Genomic DNA, 21,698 nt, shown 5'->3' on the forward strand with positions numbered 1-21,698 from the left:
TTATTATTATTTATTATTATTATTAGAGAGAGAGTAAGCATGAGCAGGGGAGGGGCAGAGGGAGAGAGAGAATCTTAAGCAGGCTTCATGCCCAGTGCAGAGCCCGATGTGGGGCTCGATCTCATGACACTGAGATCACGACCGGAGCCGAAATCAAGAGTCAGACACTTCACCAACTGAACCGCTTAGGCCCCCGAATGTATTTTAAGAAGCAGTGCATTTACGATTGACTCAAAATACTGTAATTTTCCGTATTCTCTGGGTTTCCTAAATTAAGAAAACTGATTTAAAGAGAGAGAAAGTACGTAGGTCCGGATGTAGTGACTTCTCGACCCTACAACCAGCCCGAGGAGGGCCTCCCGACACTGATCCGTGACTCACAGGAGGGTGGACTTGGGTGTGGTTTCTCGCGGGATCACATCTGGTCTTCGATCCATGTGAGGTGCCCGCTCGAGAGGATGCCATTCTGACCCGGGGACTGTGACCTCCCCAGCGGCTCCCGTTCCCTCGACTGCTGTGGCCGCCGAGCTCACAGAACGAGGACGCGCAGCACGTGCTCTGAGGACAGACTAAAAAGGAACAAGTCCCGAAGCTTGGCCCTTTAGAAGGGAGACCCCTTTCCCATGGGTTTCCCTGCGAGGAGGAATCGAAACGCCGTGAAGTACGTTTAATATCAGACATGACATTGGACGTTACCAGTGAAGGGGTCGGTCTGAGTCAGGGACTGAGGGATGCTTGTTCTCGCAGCGCAAGTGGACTCGGGACCCCTGACTGTGCGCGTTCCGTGCAGAGCCTCCCTCCTGCCCTGCAAAGACCCCCTCTCCCTCTACCCAGCCGCAGTGACCCCAGGGCCAGGCCACTTCCACCTCAGGGCAGAGGGCACGAATGTCCACGCCAGGTCAGACCAGAGCTGGAGGCAGGCTCCTCGTCAGTCTGGCCTCCCAGCCACTCCGCAGTCGCTGGGGAAGCTGGGCCCGCGGACACACCCCACAGACGCCACTCTTCTCTCCCCGTCGAGGTCTGGGTCCCATAAAGTGCCTCACGCACCCTCTCTGGCAGGAGAGACAGTGGGGCCACCCCCTGCTCACACTGTGATTTACACACACCCCACTCCCTCCCCCATGCCAGAAAGGCTCCCAGGGCAGGGTGGGCAGCTCTGCTCGGGGCCCCTCCCACCCCCGTTTCCATTGCACCGGGACTCTGGCTGCAGCCTTCACGGGACCCAGCCTCAGATGTCCTCCCTGGCCTCCATGCCTCCGCAGCATGGCCACTCATCGTGCCGGGGGGATTCTGGGCCAAGGATGTGAAGACAGGATTGTCCACATCCTGGTCCCTGCCCGGGCCAGTCACTGAGGGCGTGCAGGCCCATGCAGACTGGAGGGCTGGCTCAGACCCCTCAAGCACCGTGGCCGTCATGGCCAGCCAGCCTGTTGGAGCTGACCTGGCCCCCGGTCCCTCATGCTGTCTGCCCTGCAAGCTTGGGCACCAGTGCCCTTAGAGATGGGCCAAGAACCCACTGGGCAGGAGCTTTCCCCTTCCTGGCATTTCTCCATGGGTGACTGGTCCACACTGCCACAAGCAGTGGGCTCCTCGTGCACACAGCCCAGAGAAGAAACGGCCCCCCTCTCATGCTGCTGCTGGTTTTCTCCGCCTCAGTGCACCCTGAGATTCCCAGCGGTCATGGCTTACGGTATCATCATGCTGTTTATTTAGGTAACATTGAAAATCAGGGGAAAGTATGGGATCTTTCCATTGACTCTAAACAAGACCAGGGCTTCACAAGGAGGTGAAGGAGGCCTGCCATTGACAAGTTTTGTTCCCTGGAAGAAGAGAAATTACTGAATTTCTAGATGATCTAGGCATCCTGAAAAGACCCTGAATTTAAATAATGCCAACAGTCCACCACATTTTAAAAATCAAACTTTCCTGCAGTTAAAGCACTTTTCATTTTTTGACTAATTTTTTTCCCGTGATGTCCTTGCGTCCGGCCCCCCTGTGCTTAGGGTGCTGGTCACCGCAGGCCTGGCCCTGCGCCACGGGCCGCCCCTACCGGGTGTTCTGCCTACTTCCGGGGAGCAGGACGGGGTCATGTGCCAGCATGTTCTCTCCCCCTCTTGCCATAATGACATATATTATGATATTTATAATGGTATCTAATTTAAACGTGTCTATAGGACAATTTCAAAAAACAACAATTTCTAGGGGTGCCCGGGGGGCTCAGTCGGTGAAGCATCTGCCTTCGGCTCAGGTCATGATCTCAGGGTCCTGGGATCGAGTCCCACGTCCTGCTCCCTGCTCAGCGGGGAGCCTGCTTCTCCCTCCGCCACTCCCTCCGCTCATACGCTCTCTGTCTCTAATAAATAAAATCTTTAAAAAAAAGAATAATGTTTAGAAGCTGGATGACAGGTGGAGTTCTGTGAAGAATGCGTCTGTCACCGCTTACGTGTTTAGAGCTAAGTGAGCAGCTCAGTGAAGTCCCCCAATTTTGAGTCACATGCGAGTGCCTTTCGGCGCCCGTGGTGGGAGGCCGTCCCGCCTGCTCCGCTCGGCAGTGCACGACCTGCCCCGTGCCTGAGTTCCATGTCGGCTGCTGGCGTTTCAGACCCATTTGTGTCTGTCTGCATATTAACCACCAGTTTATTTTAAAGACAGAAGTTACGGTGCCTCCGACATCCCATCTTCTAAACCACACGTGTCTAAGCGTGGGCTGGGGGGTGTGGCCGGCGGGAATCACCCAGCGCTCTGCCTTTGTCCCCACATGCTCCCAGACGAGTACAGCGACCGGGACCGCCTTTCTCCAGACTTGTACGAGGAGTCGGAAACGGACCCCGGCGCTGAAGAGCTCCCAGCCCGGATCTTTGTGGCGCTTTTTGACTATGACCCCCTCACCATGTCCCCGAATCCAGATGCCGCGGAAGAAGAGCTTCCTTTTAAGGAAGGACAGATCATCAAGGTGGGGTCGGGCCGGGGCCCCCGGGTGGGTGGGGCACCCAGGGAAGGGGGCCGCTGTCACCACACAGTCATGCTGCCTTGGCTTTCTGACCGGCTCCAGGTCTATGGTGACAAGGACGCGGACGGCTTCTACCGCGGGGAGACCTGCGCCCGGCTCGGCCTCATTCCTTGTAACATGGTCTCAGAAATCCAAGCCGACGACGAGGAGATGATGGACCAGCTTCTGAGACAAGGCTTCCTTCCGCTGAACACGCCCGTGGAGAAAATAGGTAAGAGACTGCCCCCCTCGCCCCTGCACCTGCTGGCGGGGCCACTCCTGCCTTCCCAGCACCGGCCAGCTAGGAGCGGGAGGCAGTGTGGGCAGGGTCCAGTCGGTGCCACTTCAGGGGGCTCTGAGAAAGAACCCACTCTGCAAACCAGGTGTAATCGTCCAGCGTGCTTCGCGGACATTTACGCACCCAGATACTGACAGAAACACAGGTGATTTTCTAATGGAAGCGGGGGTGCTGCCCCGCTTCCTGAAAGTCTGGCCCATCTGGAAAACAGACCACACTTGCTTTCTGGTTGTTCTTGCATGTTGTGTCCCCCCCCAAAATGTGTAAGTTTATACTGTGACCCCCACGGTGCTAGTGTCAGGAGGCGAAGCCTGTGGGAGGAGCGGGGGCCATGACTGTGGCGCTCCCAGAGGGGCGTCAGCGACCTTATGAAGGAGGCTCCACGGGCATCCCTCCCCTCCTCTACCCTGCGAGGACACGGGAGAAGACGCCGCCTGTGAACCAGGACGCGGAGCCTCCCCAGACCTGGACTCTGCAGCACCTCGGTCTCGGACTTCCAGCCCCCGGGGCCGTGAGGAGCGACTGTGCACTGCGCTCAGGCCACGCGCATGGACCAGGACGTCGGGGATGGGCCGTGAGCATCCGTCCGTCCCTAGAACGGGTCAGAGGGCAATGAGGTCATGCCGTGCTCTCCGTTCAGGTGGACATTGCCCATCCAAGGGGCAGCAAAGACGTTCGCCCTTTAATGCGGATGGATGACAAGCTCCTCCATTTACCTCGACCCAATCTGCGAGCGCAGTGCGTACACAGCAAAACCGTTTTCAGTGAGTTTAAGCACCAGTACACTTATGATGTCTAATTTAGCCCGTATGCAGGGAGGACCTACTCATTACGAAGTGCAGGGAGGATTTACTCATTACGAAGGCCTTTGCTGTCTCTAAATAGCAGGAGACAGAAAAATCCGTTTTATGTCATTCATGTTTTGGGTTTTAATACTTCAAAACAGTAGGTTAACTTAGTTCTAAGTCAGATTTCAGAGACAAAATTCAGTGGTTCAAAGAATATGCATAATTTTAAGGATAATCACAAAATCAAATAAAATGTTTCAACCTCTTTGGTATGAGCGAACTCGCAGTCTGAAGTTAAAAGCCACATCTGATAGTTGGGGCTTCTGTGAGCATGCCGCCCGGATCAAGTCCACGAGCCGGAAGCTCTCTGAGCCGCCCGCCCCGACTCGCTTCCCGACGCCCTCTGACGGGTTCAGGGCGGGAGTGGGCTCTGCTCACCACAGACCCGAAGGCCTGCAAACGCTCTGCTGGAAAACAGTAGCTTGATCCATGTTACCAATTAGATTAAATGTCTGCTGTTTTGTTCTTTTTTTCTAAACGTGACTTTTGAGGGAACCGGACTGAGACACCACGGGCCCTTCTAGCGCTAGGAAGGATCCCTGTCTCTGCAGACTGAGTGCGCGCCTCCCGTGGCCGGGGCAGGACCCGGTGTCTGCGTCGTGGCCCTCTTCCAGCACCCCGTGCAGTGAGACAGGAGGAAACGGGGTACGGACCGGAAAAGAAGACAAACTGTTTTCTAGTCACAGATGACATGAAAATCTTAGAAAATCTCAAAGGATCTACGACAGAAGTTTCTGGAAATAACCAGTGAGCTTAGCAAGGTCAATGGATACTAAAGCAATCGTTTTTGTTAACTGGGAAAAATTTGAAGTTGACATTTAAAAGGTAATTCTATTTACAATGATGTGATAAAGACACGAGAAGGGAGGGGTTGAAGGCATTCAGGCTCTGTGTGGGGGAGACCGCCAACGCCGAGGAAGGAAATCCGAGGGCCCCCAAGTGAACAGGAGCCGTGTTCTCAGACTTCAGGCGGGGAAGACGTCCAACATCCCCCAACTGACCTGCAGATGGGACACACCCCCAGCCCACGTCCGTGCAGATGGGACACACCCCTAGTCCGGCATCCGTGCGGGGATCCGTGTAGAATTGATGTGCTAAATCAAACATGTATGAAAAGGCAAAGGGACTACAGTTGCCCGAGCAATTTTTTAAAAGCACGGTGGAGGACTCGCGCAAGCGGGTATTACGAGTGGGCACACAGAGGAGCTGAAGGACACCGGGGGGGCCGCAGAGTCACAGAAATCTGGGGAACAAGGCGAATCTGGAAATGGACCGATGCCTGCACCGTCCACAGAGTTTCAGCCCAGGTAGGGGGCGGTTCAATGGGGAAGGGAGGGTCTTCTCCGTAATGGGTGCTGGAATCGAACAAAGAAAAATGAAGCTCAGGCCATATTCCTGCCAAACTCAAAACATGAACTCAAAATTGAACACGGTCTTAAGCATAAAAACTAAGACCGTGAAACTTCTAGAAGAACTTCGCGGCGATGAAGCCGTGACTTTGACGTGACACTGAAACCATGACTCAGAAAAGGAAGAGACTGATGTCAGACTCCGTTAAAATTGAGTAGTTTCGAAAATGGAGAAACATCGCGTGAAGAGAAAGAAGGGTGAAGCCCCAGGCTGGCAAGTATCCGCACGTGACCGGCCGAAGGGGGAGTCGTACCGAGAACACACAGCACTCAACAGCTCAACGACAGGAACGCAAACAGCCAACCCCAACGTGGGCCAAAGACCGAAGAGATCCCTCGCCACGGAAGATTGGTGGATGGTGAACGAGCAGATGGGGAGATGGCTGATGGGACCGTGGAGTGCGGATTTCAGCTGCGAGGAGAAGCCAGGACTCCCCTGTCGGGACGGCCGCACCAAGTGTGGTTTGGACGTGGAACGGGAGCTGCGTCCGCTGGAAGCGCACCTGTGTGGCACAACCACTCTGCCCAACAGGCAGCGGGTCCCCATAGAGCCGCACACGCTCATGGTAGAGGCTGGCTGCCCCTCCCGGGTACTCGCCGGGGGAACAGAGCTTCTAGCCACTCCCATGGCTGCACGAGCGCTCACGGCGGCTTCACTACGAGTCACCGACACGGGGAAGCTCGGGCGTCTTTCCCCTGGTAAGTGGATCGAGTCATCCAGACAGGGCGATGTTCCTCAGCACTGAAAGTACCACCGTTGACACACGTGCTCACATGAAGGGCTCTCAGGTGCACTGTCCCCACGAAGCTGCATGATTCCATTTATAGGGCATTCCAGGAAAGGCACAAGTATGGGGACAGAAAGCTGAGCAGGGGTTCCCTGGCTGGAGCTGACCACAAAGACCCGCATGGGGATTTGGGGGCCGGTGGACCTGTCCTGCGTCTTGACGGCTGCGGTGCCCGTGGGACCCCGTGGGCTTGCCAGCACTTTCCGGAGCGTGTGCTGAGCAGAGCACATCTCGGTGGCCGTCCTTGCCACCTGCAGGAATTCACACGTGCCCCTCCCCCGGAGAACGAACAACGCTCAGAGGGACTGCGGGGAGCCCTGCAAGAACCCGTACTCTTTTTCAAGGACACGCGCACTCACGGGCCTCACGCAGGCATCTGTGCGTTTTTCTCAATGAAAGCAGCGGTTCCTGAGCAGGGGCCATGGCGTGGCCGACGTCCAGAACCTCACATGCACGGCCTGGCCCTGCACCTGCGGGAGGCCCCTGGAAGGGCACATCACTGACGTCAGTTGCTTTCTAAATACTGGCCTTTAATGGTTTTCATTTGTATGAATCCCAAAAACCAATTCCAGGCACCAAGCGGCTGCGTTTGGAAGAAACACACCCGTGGCAGCGTCCTCCAGGAGAAAAGCGCCGTGCTGTGCGGCCGGAGCCGTTTAGATCTATTATCCCGAGGATGCCCTGTTTCCTCTTAGCCTGCCTGTTGGGCGGACCTCCGGGGAAGGGAAACGTCCTTGCTTCTGTAAAGGGGGGGGCTGGGCCAGAGCAAACGTATGACCCCGTGCAGCTCAGGGCGACTGGCCCCACAGCCCGAGGCTTTGCTGCTGCCTGTGCCCCCGAGCACGAGGCCCTGGAGAGGGCAGTCGTCCATGCCGGCTGGCCACGTGTGCCCTGCTGCCCTGGGGACGAGGGAGGGGGCCCACTCCTTTTGGAATAACCACATGCTGGCTTTCTTCTTCTCCTTGTGATGTAAACAGAGAGAAGCAGGCAAAGCAGCAGGCACCCGGGGGCGACGCGGAGAGTGGTGGCCCTGTATGACTACGACCCGAGAGAAAGCTCCCCTAACATCGACGTGGAGGTACGTCAGCTCCCCGCAGCTTGCAGCCGGTCCCTGGGCCGCTCCCTGCACTGCAGCCGGCGGCCCTGGGATCTGGCCTCCCTCCTTCTCTGGAAGGGTCCGTACACTCAGTGAATGGTGTGAGGGAGCTGGACAGGGACAGAGAAGGGGCGCAGCGGGTGACAAGCCTCATCGTGGTGGCCGGGGTCCCTGTGCGGGATGCTACGGGAGGAGCGGTCCACGATCCTTGTCCTCGGGTCATCCCCCTTCGCCCCGTAGGGTCGTCTGGGAGAGAGAAATATCAGCCCGCGGTGTGTGGGCCCGGAGCGAAAGCAGAGCTGGAAGTTCCTCACACAGACACAGAAGCTGAGGGAGAGGCCCCGTGTCCTCCACACAAGTGGCCTGGGCCGCCGTGGCCCTGGGTGCCCTGGGAGACGGGAAGGGGCTCACTTCAGGGCTGAGAGGCTAGGCTTTCAGCCTGTGGACCTGCTTCCTTAGATGACAAGCTGTGTCCGAATCCGTCACCCCCAGTTTTCCTTGTGCCCCACGTACTCCCAGCTCGTGGTTCAGATCTGGAGTGCGCACTCTCCGAGCATTTTTGCGCAGACCCGATTCGTGGGACGCCTGGTGGCGCTGGGAGGTCAACTTCCTTCCCTCGTCCTCACGTTCAGAGATAAACCCGCAGATTGTTTTGCCCGTGCACCCGTTTCTAGCCTGGCGCCTGGCACGTCGCGGGCACTTTGTAGACCGTGAATAATTGAGTAAAGGTTTTTTGCTCCCAGTGAAAGGACGTTTATGTAACGGTCCTTACACTGCAGAGGACTTTTCCCTAAACTTCTGGGCTTTTCAAGTAAATATTTGATCAGTTTTATTTTATTTTTTTTTCAAGATTTTATTAATTTATTTGAGAGAGAAAGCACGAGCAGGGAGCAGAAGGAGAAGCAGACTCCCCGCTGAGCAGGGAGCCCGATGCGGGGCTGGATGCCAGGACCCCAGGATCATGACCTGAGCCGAAGGCAGACGCTTAACGACTGAGCCCCCCAGGCGCCCCACATTGACCGGTTTTAAACAGGAACTACGGGGGGACGTAGCAGCTGCCAGGAGCCCCAGCCGGGAAAGGAGTGTGTGGCACTTTGGCGGGAGCCTGAGCTGTTCCTCCCGGGGTCGCTGAGGCGCGGTGCCCAGGGGCACAGGTCGGCTTCCTACCCGTCCTCCCTGTTGCTCGAAAGAGCAGGTCAACAGCACAATAACGAGAACAGAGAAATCGGGAGCACGATCGAGGAAGCCGGTGAGAGAAGCAGCTACTCCGGAGCGAAGCTGTTACTAACTTGGCGGCCTGTCTCCACAGGCGGAGCTCACGTTCTGCACGGGAGACATCATTACTGTTTTCGGTGAGATCGATGAAGACGGATTTTATTATGTAAGTTTTTGAAGCATCAAAAGGCACCATTTCGTTCATTTTGTATGTCTGTTTCTGCTTGTGTGTTCTTGCCCCCTTCCCATGGCCTTGGGAAAGGTCCCGGTCACGGAGGCTCGTCCGATGCAGAAAGGGGGGCTGGGAGCGTCTCCGTTTTCCTGTGAGGGGGGCGCGTCCCGTGTCCATGAGCTGCAAACAAGGGAGATGTATTCACGTTCTGCGAACTGGAATTGTCTTCCAGCCCACCGTACCAGTGCAGCTTTCCCGTTATTTATAAGGTACACGTGTTTAACAGGAGAAGGAAGGGATACAAACAGGCGAAGTTCTTGATTAATCCACACCCACAGGGTATAGACTTCCTCCCTGACCTTCCTCCTCCGTGGCGGCTGTCGGTGGCCGGGCCCAGGCTCTGCGCTAGGGCTCCCGGCTCAGGGGCGCAGGCGGCAGCCTCCTTCCTTCACGCTCCTGACATGTCCAGAGGAAAAGAGTGCCAGTGGGCTTATCTCCGTGCTCCTGCCCTGGTGGCCCCCGCGAGTGCCGCCTTCCCAGGCCCGAGCCCACAGGGCCGTGAAGGGCCTGCTGGCAGGCCTGCGGGGCGCCCACTGCCGTGGGGGCATGGGGACAGGACCCCACCTCCCCCATTGCCCCCTTTCTTTAATCGGAACAGCTGGGAAACCATCAGGTCCCGGAAGGCAGGTTTCTCTGGGTCGGACGAGTTCACAGCCTCAGACACGCGGGGCATCCAAGGTCGTGATTATTATAGGTCATGTTCAGTGAGGCTGCTCGTGCTCTGTCCCCCATTTCTTTCCAGATGAGACTGTAAAGTGTCTGCGAGTGGGCAGATGTCAGGCTTTGTGTCCTGTCAAGGGTTCGAGAGTGGGCAGTTGAGGGAGGTGGGAGCCCCCGAGGCCGGGGCAAGGCTGCCACCACTGGTCCAGCTGACAGAGAAGGCAGATGGCCGCCGGCGTCAGGAGCTCCCCAAGTGCAGGTCGCTGGTTGGGATGACAGTGTCGTCCTAGAAGACGCCCACGTTCTGCCTCAGGCGATGGGTGCCCTTGGGAACACGGGCGCGAGAACACAGTTGAGAGAAAGACATGCTTTGGAAAGGACTGAGCGTGAGGGTATGAAGAGGACATCTGAGCCCCCCCATGATGGAGAGGCATCCGTGCCGTTGATCCTGGAAGATTCTAGGGGCCACGTCTGACGCAGCAGCAGGCGGCGGAGGGGGCAACTGTGAGGGGGTCCTGTGCGCGTCTGACGTGGTGTTAGTGGGACGGCGTGGGAGGCCCGGAAGAGTGGGGGGGATACATGCTGCCGACACGTCTGCCCCCCTCCCCCGTGTGGCTGGGTGAGCCCAGAACAGTGGTCCGTCTGGATGTCCGCATGTCCCGGACTGTCCTGGTCCACATGCCCATGGGCCCCGTGATGTGAACGTGGCGCCACCGGGGGTGAGAGATGAGGCTGTGTGTTTTCACAGAACACGGTCCCCAGGCCCGAGCCCACGACTCCACGTGGCGCTCCCTCCCCTGAAGGAGCGGACGTGGCTAGCGCTGGAGCGGGGTCCGGCTGAGGTCCGGGCTGCGTGGACATTGGAGTGTCTGCATGTACGTGTGATTTGTGACCCTCAATGTGGCAGAAATCCCCGGGGGCATGTGGATGTCCTGGAGAAAGTCTCAAAGGGACACCAAGAGAGGAATATTAGCTCCTAGAGGAGGCCAAGGGAGGAGGGTTCCAGCGGTCATCAGAAAGGGGACGGGGGCTCCAGGTGGAAGCGAGGGCAGGTGGCCAGACCGGGCGCGTACTGTGTTCAGGGAAGACGTGGGAGGTTCCTGGGGCTCCCTCTTTTTTAAAATCAGTGTTTATTTACTTCTGGTGAAACACAGTGTGCCGTCTCACCATGTCTAAGTGCACAGCGCCGCGGTGACAGGTACTTTCCCGCGGTCGTGCAGCCGCCACCGTCCGCCCCAGGACGCCTTCCCTCTTGCCAGCCTGAAACTCCATCCCCATCAAACAGCAGTCTCCCCTCACCCGTCCCGGCCCCCCATCTCCTCTCCAACCACCTGCTCTCGGGGCCTCACGCGAGGACTTGGCTCGCGCCTGCCATCCCTCGCTGAGCAGAACGTCGTAGCGCGTCAGCCTCTCCTTCCTTCTTAAGGCCGGAAATGACTCCACCCTGGGGGCGCAGGGTTTGGCCACCTGTGCACCCCTCAGTGGACCCTGGGCCCCTGTGAATAATGCAGCGATGAACATGGGTGCCAGCACGTCCCTCGGACCCTGCTTCCAAGTGTTTCGGGTCTTGGCCCAGGAGCGGAGCTGCTGGGTCAGATGGTGACCGTTTCCCTCTCTGAGGAGCCGCCCCCAGCAGCGGCCCCACTTCGTCCCGCTGGCAGGTGTGCGAGGCTCCAATTCCTGCCTATTTTCAGCAGCACTGCTGTCTGTGGTTGGTTGCCCGTGTTTGTAGTGGCCTCCTAACGGGTGTGAGGGGGTATCCTGTGACTCTGACTTACGTTTCCTTCAGATGTTCTTGTTAATTCAGGTCGAGCATCTTTTCATGTGCTTGTTGGCCGTTTGCGTGTCTTTTTGGGGGGACTATCGATGCAAGTCCTTCGCCCGCTGTTTAATCGGGTTCTTGCGTTGGGCTCTGTACATGTTCTGGACACGAACGCCTTCTTAAGCCACTTGCGAGCTCCCATCTGTCCCGTGGGTTCCCTCTTTACCCTGGCGGTCGTGTCCTTGGCTGCAGTTTCTAATCTCGCGGGAGCAGGCCGCGTGTCCCATGCTGTCCCTTCCTAGACTTGTACACAGAGCAAGAGTCCCATGTAGTCCGGGGCCGCCAGTCTGGGACTTGGTTTTGGACACTGGTGAGCGTTGGGGGCGATGGGAAAGCAGTGACACGGTGGCTGTGACCCACTCAGTCCAGTTGTCCTGCGGACGGTGACCTTCACTACGTGCCTGCGTAGAGATGTGAGAGAAAGTTCTGGAAGGGAACAGACGAGCCTGAAGCGATATCGTCTCTGAGATATCAGCAGACCCTGTCCTGTCCCCCATACCGTTCGCATTGTCATAGTGAGAATGTGGCTGTGCGTGAGACGGATCCGCAGCTCTCCACCTGGCCCGCAGGCTGGACCAGCTGTTGGCCGCCTGCCCCCACCTCGGGAGGGGGTCGGTCTGTCCGGACCGGTGCACCTGCTGAAACGGTGTTTTTAAAAGCTCTCTGGGGATGCTGAGGTCAGCCAGGACCGAGGGCCACTCCATGGGGTGGTCCCAAGGACTGGTTCCTGGGAGGGGCCTGAGCCCCGTGGCCAAAACACAGCTTCCTCAGCCCCACCCCAGACAGGCCGGATGCCGAGCTCAGGGAGGAGACCCTGCCCCTCAAGTGTGTCTTGGGGTCACCGTTCTGATCAGGGTGCTTTGGGGACACTGGAGTCCCTGTGAGTTCTTCCACGTTGGAACCAGAACCGACCCGGCAGGCGGCCCTTCCACCCTGGAGCTCTGTTCCTGTGGCAAAAGCAAGAAGGAAGTTTTGGGAAAATCGAGTAACTCGTTCTGCTGTGTTTTTAGGGGGAACTTAACGGGCAGAAAGGCCTTGTACCTTCAAACTTCCTGGAAGAAGTGCCTGACGACGTGGAAGTCTATCTTTCGGACGCACCGTGCCACTACTCCCGGGACGCGCCCCTGCGCTCCAAGGCAAAACGGGTAAGCGGCCGCCCCCCCGCACTTCCGCCCCCGCCCCCGCGGCCACACTCGCTCCCGCACAGCCCTCGCGTGCACACGTTTGCGTCTGGGGCAGGAAAGCCCGTGCCCTGAATTTTTTTTCTCTGCCCTTCCCTGGGGGTCGCGCCTAAACGTTCTCGCTTTTGCTCGTTTATCTCGCAAGACCTGCCCCTCTCGGTTCCAACCCAGCTGCCTTTCCTCGCCAAGGGAGCCCCCGTCCTACCCTGTAGACGCACATTCCAGTTGGGGTGAGAGTGAAGGGGAAGGCTAGTCGTGCCGTGCGTTCGCCCCGCTAGGATTTCAGTTCTCTTACCAGAGACCAGAGACCTCCTCCAGCATAATTAACGAGTAGACGACATTCACGCGTAGTGTCTCATTTTTATTTTATTTCATCACTGCCAGTTTTTATATATTACATTTTTATATATATATATTTTTATTTCTTTGCTCATCTGCTTGGAAACAGAAGAAGAGTGTTCATTTCACACCCTAATCAGGCCCTGTAGCCTTCACGTAAGTGAGCACCTGAGGATACCGTGCAGATAGCTCTGTCCGCGGCCCCTGCGGACTAGGCGGGGGACACAGGGCTTCACTGTGGGCGCTCAGAGCCAAACCAAACAAAAGAAATATGTCTCAAAAAACCCTTGGGCCGAAAATAGTAGGCTGTAACTCGCTCAGTTGTAAAGCAACTGAATTTGTAGTCAAATCATCATCTTTACTGCTCATTTCCTACTATGCGCATTAAGAACATTTCGAAGGCCAACACTGGGAACATATTTCTTAAGAGGCCAATCGTTTGTTTCCGTAGAGAGTGTTCCGCTGTCTCCTCGTAACTAGAGCTGCATGTTGCATTGGTAGCCGCTCCCGGAAAACAGCACAGCCTAAACAGCTCTGTTTACCACGGGAGATTTTCCTTTACAATCACGTAACTCGAGATGGAGCAGAGGAGTAGCGGGCCCGGGCGAGGCAGGGTTGGCCCTGAGCACGCCACCTGCGGGCTTGGCTCCCGCCCGGGCCCGCCAAGTCGCCGTACCTCTAGCTCGCGGGAGGGCACACGCTCCTCAAAGCCCAAGTGCGTTCCGAGCGCACGGGCGTTTGCCGCCGGGCAGACCTGTGGGGGCACCAATGCAACGCTCGGTTTGCCGAGACATGCAGCGGCCGCGGTTGCACTAGACGGAGCAGGCGGTATCTTCAGCTGTCCTTCGGGATGCTCGGCTAGGTGTTTTCCATTGGAACTAGACCTTGATCCTAAATCCAAGCAAGCTTGAAGCCCTTGGCGCCTATCATGTGCCTGCAGGCTGCTGAGCACTCGGGTGAGGCGGAGGCTTGCGTGGGGGGCCAGGCAGCGAGGGCAGGATGCCGCGTTCCCGAGCACGCCTCCCAGCGAGCGCCAGCCAGCGCAGGGGCCGAGCGGGCTCCCGGGAGGCGCCGCGGAGGGAGCCGCCAGGTAGAAGGACGCACTACTGTGCGCTCCCAATTGGCAAAAATCCGCCTCTAGGGGCTGGGAGATAGCGAAAGCATGCAATAAGGGCCTCGAAGCTTCCTTTGATCGTGATTGAGGTTCATTTTAGTGTTTTTTTTCTTTCAACCGGTGTGTGCCATCCGCTCTCGCGTACTAACCCTCCCAGGAATGCCCTCCACAGGACCAGCACTTCCTATCCCCCCAGTCGCTTTCAGACCCAGGTTCCCTTTAAGAGCCTTCGCCTTCAAGATTACTGATGGGCACTCGGCCAATTTCACTATACCCTCATTTAGAGTGACTTCCGCTCCCCACCTCCCCACTCCGCCCCCACCCCTCCGCTTTGGGTCTTAATTTACAAAGTAAATTATTACCTAGATTTGTTTTGCCAAAGCAACGGCCTCCCCCTTCCCCGAAGACAGACCGCAGACCGAACGTGAATGGCTAGACCCTCCCTCTTAGGGCCCCTGTGGGGAGGGCGCGCGTGCTCGTGCTCGTGGCATCCTTCAACCCCTGAAGGAAGCCTCGAGCCACCCCTTCCCTTTCCTGGCGGGGGACGGGGCAGTGCGGTGTTACCAGCGGACGGATGTCGTTGGCGCTCACGCACTCAATAAACTGTCACACTGTACCTACTAGGTTCCTCCTGAGGGTTCAGGTACAGCAAGGAGAGCGCCATCCCCCACAGCCCATCTCCATTCGGGGTCACCTCCGTCATCTATGGGTACTGGTAGTCCTGGGAGAGGCAGGGAAATGTCCTCGAAAAAGAAAAAGGGGCTGCTTTCCAAAGGCAAGAAACTGCTGAAAAAGCTGGGTGCAGTGAAATGATCCATGTGCTTCTGGACAACTCCCCAATCCATGTAATTCTCTTTAATTCCAAACTAGGGCTTTCAATGACTCAAGTACTTCCTAAAAACACACTCTCCTCCCCTGACACGAGTAGAGAAGTGCTCTTTGCACTACCATCCTCTTTAAGCCAACGGCAAGGACAGAGAGCTGCTGGGGCTCCCTCCCAGCCTCCGTGCCAAGCGCTCTTGCCCGCGGCCTGACGGGAGGCGGGGTCTCCGAGCCCACGGGGGCCAGTAGCTCTTTGCGGCTCACTCCCCCCCTGGGTCCAGTCTGTGTGCGTTTGCCATCCGCCCTTAAAGGAATGGTTTCCACCTCGATCCCTTTCCAAAATGCTTGCCTCATGACGCATAACTCACTCCAACTCTGGTCTTGAAATTCCTAGTTTAACCGCCTTGATGTTCTGCCTTATAACTGCACAGTGGTTTGTACTGTCTAATAAAAACTACCGTGTACACTTCGTCTGTGTCGTGCTTTCAGTGCCCCCCCCCAAGACACAGCGCTCCGAAACCCAGTTGTGCAGGCCGTGCATTTTGAGACCCCGGCTTTTCGCCTTTCCAAAGCGAGCCGGGCGACACACAGAAAATGTTCACTTACTCAGATCGTTCAAAAAACAAAATAAGAGCGAGAGTCACTTTGTTTGGAGAAAGAGCGCTCCTCCGAGCCGCCAGAAGCTGAGACCCGCTCGTGGCGTTCAGTGTCACATTCCGTGGCGTACGGATGGACGCCACTTCCACTGTTTGTCCCACGCCCACACAGACACCCCGCAGCAAGCAGCACACGGGAGGCCCACGCCACACGCACAACGCTCTAACATTCAGTCCGCGCCACACGGCCCGTCGCGGGCCCTCCCACAGGAGGCTGGCCGCGTCGCCGGCAGGTGTGTGGGATCGGTTACTCTTTTGTAATTCTTGTCCACTTGTAAATTGTTTTTACTCTTTATACATCCTTTTCAGACTGCCTTTCTTTTGTAATTTATGGAAGGTTTATAAATGAATGACCGAGCTTTTCCCATTGTGTTCCGAGACTCTATTGTAAATTGTAATGTATTAGTATGTGGTACACTGAGTACAAGGAAATTGGTCTGCGTGTGGCTCAGTACTGTGTGCGTGTGCATGTGGACAGTTAGTGTAAGATATTTTATAGAAATAAAATTTGTTATTTTATACAACGCCGTTTATGCTGTGTCTTTGTTCGAAACACTTCTTACCAGAGCGGACTCACGGGATTCCTTTCTCCCGCGCACAAGAAAAACTCGGTAGCCTTGCCTTTCCTGGCACTGCCTTCTTCCTAAAGTCGTTGTGACCGGCACTGAGGGAGTCGTTTACAAGCTGCCGTCCCCCCGCACTGTTGGCGACAGCCCGCTCCGCGAGCAGAGCCGACTCCCTGGGCGTGAGGAACGCTCACAGACAGCCGAGGCCTCGAGCCTGAGTCCAAACCGTATTTGTACTGTTTCCCTCTGGCAACTTCACAATTCACGCAGTGTGAATAGAGAACGCTGTGCGATCTCATTCCCGTGTGAGACCGGACTCGGCCACACGCACGCGGCCGGGGCGGGAAGGTCAGAGGGCACAGAGTTTCAGTTATGCAAGATGAATAAACTTTGAAGAACTGATGTAAAGAAAATGCTAGATCAAATGGAGGGTCTTAAAAAAAAAATTCCAGGTCCAGGAATACTGGCGTAGGAAATGAAGGTTCACACAACAGTGTGAATACACTTTATGCCACTCCATGTTTAAAGATGGTTGAAATGGTACATTTTTTTACATATACTTCATCACAGTAAAAAAAAAATGACAATTTCTCAAAAAAAAAAATTAGGAGAGGTAGCCAGGATTCATGTTTCTCTAAATATTTTGAAAATATTTACAAATTTCCCAAAATATGGGGGCAGACCAAACGTAGGCAAACCCGAGGCGATAATGAGGGGACTTGGCTTTGGTGACTTTTACTGAACACTTGTGCAGTACATGATGCCAACTGTATACAACTTCTAGAGAGAAGAAAACCGCCCCACCTCCTGAGGCCAGCAGTGTCCGCAGCAAAAGTAGACAGAGGCTTTACAAGAAATCCACAGACCAGGAGCACCATGAGTTAAAAAAAAAATCCCTAATGAGATATTAGCAGATGAAATCCAGCGACATATAAATTGGAGGATTGGTGCACGGTGGCCAGCCGTAGATCATCCCAGGAATGCAGGCTGCCTGAACCTTCGGAGAAAAAGCCAACACACTTTATGGGTAGAACAGAAGACAAAAGCTGTCTTGTGAGGCAGGGAAAGCGTTGGAAAAAATTCGGTCCCTAGTCAGGAAACCAGGAAAAGAAAGGAATGTATCGCAACTTGGTAAAATTAGCAGCCAGCACCGTACCTGATGGTGAAAGACTGACCGCACCCCACTTTCCGTCCAAACCAACGCAAGGACGTCCGTTTGACCACTTGGGTTCCACACCGCACACGCCACACCTGGAACATTAGGGCAATGAGGAAAGAAAAGTCATGGACTTTGGGAAGGAAGAAGGGAAGCAGCCTGTTTTGCAGAGGACCTGATTGTGTATTTGGAAAATGTTAAGACCGCTGTCGGCACGAGGAAGTGCCTTTGGCAAAAGGCGACAGGCTGTGAGGTCAACATACACAAATCACTGGTATTTCTACAAACTAGCCGAGAACAATTAGAACAGAAATTAAAATACAAATGTAAGTGGTATAATAATAAAACAAAAATATAGGTAATTAGTTTTATTTACATCAAAACCACAACATACTTAGGGATAAATTTAACAAAATACGAGCAAAACCTGTGTGCTGAAAATTATAAAATATGGCTTAGAAATAAAAGGGCTCTCCGCCAGAGATACAGGACACGTTCTTGCTTTACAAGATGTAATATTGTTACATTTCCAATTCCCCCCAAGTAGTCTATTGATTCAGTGAAATGCCGGTCAAAATCCCAAACAGGCTTTTGCTAGAAATTGATGAACTGATTTAAAAAATGATGCAGAAATGCAAATGATCTCTGATCACCAAGACAATTTTGAAAAAGTTGAACGAGGTCGAAAGACTCCCATTGCCTGATTTTGAGGCTTGTAAGGCCACAGTTACCAAGGCAGTGTTGTTTTTGTGTAGAATGTGGACATTTAAGTTGCTGGAACAAACGGGAGAGTCCAGAAGTACATGTGTATGTATGTGCCACGTTCATTAGTAGCCAAGGTGCCAAGGCAGTTATGTAGGGGAAAGAAACACGGTGTTTTCTGGAACTGTTGCAGAAAGAGCTAACTGGGGGGGAAACTGACCTTTATCTCACGTGGCACACACAAATTAACTCCAAACAGATCACAGTGCTAAGTGAAAAAGTTGAAACTCTAAAGCTTCTAGAAGAAAATGGAAAAATTTGGCCAGGGAGATGTCTTACGTAGGAAAAAAAAAGCACAAAGTGTAAGGAAAAAAAAAAAACCCTGATGGTGAGATTTCATCAAATTTAAAAACGTCTTGGGGCACCTGGGTGGCTCAGCCGGTGAAGCATCTGCCTTCAGCTCAGTTGTGATCTCAGGGTCCTGGGATCGAGTCCCACATCGGGCTTCCTGCTCAGCTTCCTGCTCAGCGGGGAGTCGGCTTCTCCCTCTCCCTCTCCCACTCCCCCTGCTTGTATTCCCTCTCTGGCTGTGTCTCTCTCAAATAAATGCATACAAAATCTTTTTTAAAAATTCAGAAACGTGTTCTCTTTGAATGATACTTAGCACAAAACAGCGAGCCAGAAACTGGGATGAAACGTTCGTAGTGCGTGTATCTGACGAAAGATCTGTATCTAGAATATATAGACATTTTATAATTCAATAAGAACAACCAATTTTTAAAAAGATGTGCAGAAGATTTGGACAGCTATTTTATAAAAGATGTGAAAATGGCCAGGATGCACAGAGATGCTCGATGTCAGTAGTCAGCGAGGACGTATGTGTAATAGCCCGAAGAACATAATGTGTTTATACACCCACCGCAATGGCCCTGTCATGTCATCTGAGTTGGGTTATTTCAGTGAGAATTTAAAAATTCTATTAAAGGGCGCCTGCGTGGCTCAGTCAGTCAGGCGTCCGACTCCTGATTTCAGCTCAGGTCGTGATGTCAAGGTTGCTGGATCGAGCTCCGTCCTCAGTATGGACTCTGCTTCTCCCGGCCCTTCTGCTCCTCCCCCTGCTTGCATACTCTCTCTCTCTCAAATAAATAAAATCTTAAAAAAAAGACAAAAGTTGGGGAGAGAGAAGGCAAATAAAGCGCTCTCCAGAAAGATACACACACACTCCCCCAGCCCTGGACTCACAGGCCCGGGGCCAGACTGGGAACGGCAAAGACACACACACCGTCAAGGCAGGGCCTTCAAGGCTCAGGAATGAAGCGTGGCGGCTGACCCTTCTCAGGCAGGTGCAGTCTCCATAAGACAGCCCTGGCCACGCCACACCTGAGACCGTCAAGTCCCATCAAGTCCCCCTCCAAGGGCCTCCTTCCTGCCCCCGATCTCGGCCAGCCCTGATCGCACCCTTGCACTGCACAGGCGACTGGGGAGCCTGGACAAGGATGGGTTGAGCTGGGCCTACTTTTCCAGGTCCCCAGGAAGAAAACCATCCCATGGCGACAGGGCAGCTGGTGCTGACTTCTCGGAGGCCTGATGGGCTGTGGGCGCAGGGGAGACGTTCAGCTCTCTGCCTGGGGTACTTCATCCCAGGGTGTCACCGCCCTGGAAAGACCAGTGCACCCATGTCCAGGTCCCAGGCCAAGATGCTCACTTAGGAGAAGTTGGGGGGGCAGTGCCTCTAGTTCCCACAGCCCTCCAGACTGTAGAGGGACAGGGTCACAGAGTCAGAGGGTTCCTGAACTTGAACGCGCACGAGAAGCCGTGCTGGTTGACCTGGGGCTGCATTAATGGTTTATCCACTCAATACGTATGTGAGAACCTGCTGCATGCTGGGTACTGATTGAGAGCCTGGGAAGACTGCGTGAACGAGACACAGTCACTACCCTCCTGGGGCCCACACTCGGGAGAAGGGAGATCAAAGTAGGTCAGTCCGGGAAACACTTCCATGGCAAAGAGCGGTGGGACTGAACGGAATCACCAAGGGGGCTCGAGCAAAAAGCAGGGAGACCCTAGAGGCGCTCCAACGTGGAATCCGGAGGCACGGAGAAGGCACAGTGGGCCGGAGGGGGCCACGGAGGACAGCGCCCTAGCATCCAGGCACAGGAAGCCTTGTCAAGAGATGGGACATCACTCTTGGATATGCCAGTAGGGTCACTGATGATGGCTGGGAATTGACCAATGAGCGCCACGGAGATCAGGGAGGAGCTCCATAAAAGCACGGGTTAGAGAGAAGGGGAGGAAAGCCCTTGGGGGAAATACAGGCATTTTGCCTTAAGCGGGCGGAGGCGAGCGACACTGACCATCCTCGGCCTCCGTCTCGGGCTCCCTGGGCGCTCAGGTGACGCTCCTTGAGCTAGCTAACTAGCGCGTGACCTCAGCGCCACGCCGCTCGTGCTGTGTCAGCTGTGGGTCAGCTGTGTGCCGCAGTGTCTGGGTCCTTGGCTGCCTGTAAGTGACCCCCAATGGAACTGAGCACTAGGCTGGCTTGTCTGTGTTTCGGGACCAAAATGTCTTCGCTCGGAGGGTACTTTACTGCCCCTNCTGGGCGCTCAGGTGACGCTCCTTGAGCTAGCTAACTAGCGCGTGACCTCAGCGCCACGCCGCTCGTGCTGTAACAGCTGTGGGTCAGCTGTGTGCCGCAGTGTCTGGGTCCTTGGCTGCCTGTAAGTGACCCCCAATGGAACCGAGCACTAGGCTGGCTTGTCTGTGTTTCGGGACCAAAATGTCTTCGCTTGGAGGGTACTTTACTGCCCCCCTCCATCTCGTCACAACTGGCAAAGTCCTCAGGACGCCAAAAACAAAGAAGCCTCCATGGGCAAGGGGGCCCCTGCAGCAGAGCTCGCCGTCCCTACGGGGAGCCTGCTATCTGTGGGAGCGGGAGCCTGCTGTCCATGGGGGGAGCCCTCTGTCCGTGCAGTTGGACAGTGTACTGTCCGTGGGGAAAGCCTGATGGCCTTGCAGTTGGTGGAGTGTCCTGTACAGGACAGGAGCCCGCTGTCCAAGTAGTTGGTTGAGAGTTCTGTCCGTGGGGGGATCCCTCTCTCTGTGGAATTGGTGAAGCGTACTGTCCGGCGGGGTAGTCTGCTCTCCGTGGAATTGCGGGCGCGTACTCTCCGTGGGCAGGAGCCCACTGTCCACGGAGTTGGTGGAGCGTACTGTCCGTGGTGGGAACCCTCTGTCCGTGCAGTTGGTGGAGCGTACTGTCATTTGGGGAGCCCACTGTCCATGGTAGTAATGTTCCCGGGGGGAGCCCTCTATTTGTGGAGTTGGTGGAGCGTACTGTCTGTGGGGTGAACCCTCTGTCCGTGGATTTCGTGGAGTGTACTGTTCCTGGGGGAGCCCGTTTCCCATGGACTTGGTGGAATGTACTGTCCGTGGGCGGATCTCGCTGTCTGTGGGGGGAGCCCTGTGTGTATGGAGTTGGTGGAGTGTACTGCCACTGGGGGGAGCCCTCTGTCGATGGGGGGAGCCCTGTATCCATGGAGTTGGGGCACCATGTGCATGGGGGAGCCCACTGTCCATGGTGTTTTTGGAGCGTATTGTCTGTGGGAAGAGCCTCTGTCCATGGAATTCGTGGAGTTTACTGTCCTTGGGGGAGCCCGCTCTCCATGGAGTTGGTGGAGTGACTTTCTGTAAGGGGAGCATTCTGTCCGTGGGGGAAGCCCGCTGTCTGTGGAGTTCGTGGAGTGTGCTGCCACTGGGGGAGCGCTCTGTCCATGGAACTGGTGGAGCGTACTGTCTGTAGGGGGAG

At 55.4% G+C, this 21,698-nt stretch overlaps 1 protein-coding gene across 1 annotated transcript in view; it reads left to right on the top strand.

Annotated features, from left to right (window-relative positions):
- The window catches only part of RIMBP2 (RIMS binding protein 2), a 97,876-nt gene extending 83,118 nt beyond the window's left edge, over nt 1-14,758 (top strand). Inside the window, exons 19-22 of the mRNA XM_034638498.1 lie at nt 7,310-7,410; nt 8,738-8,809; nt 12,368-12,502; nt 12,987-14,758. Of these exons, the coding sequence (XP_034494389.1) occupies nt 7,310-7,410; nt 8,738-8,809; nt 12,368-12,502; nt 12,987-13,013 (335 nt within the window). The 3' untranslated portion in view covers nt 13,014-14,758. The remainder of the gene's footprint in view (nt 1-7,309; nt 7,411-8,737; nt 8,810-12,367; nt 12,503-12,986) is intronic.
- The last annotated feature ends 6,940 nt before the right edge of the window (nt 14,759-21,698 follow it).

This window comes from Ailuropoda melanoleuca, chromosome 12 (assembly GCF_002007445.2).
Source record: "Ailuropoda melanoleuca isolate Jingjing chromosome 12, ASM200744v2, whole genome shotgun sequence".
In the NCBI taxonomy this organism is placed as follows: Eukaryota; Metazoa; Chordata; class Mammalia; order Carnivora; family Ursidae; genus Ailuropoda; species Ailuropoda melanoleuca.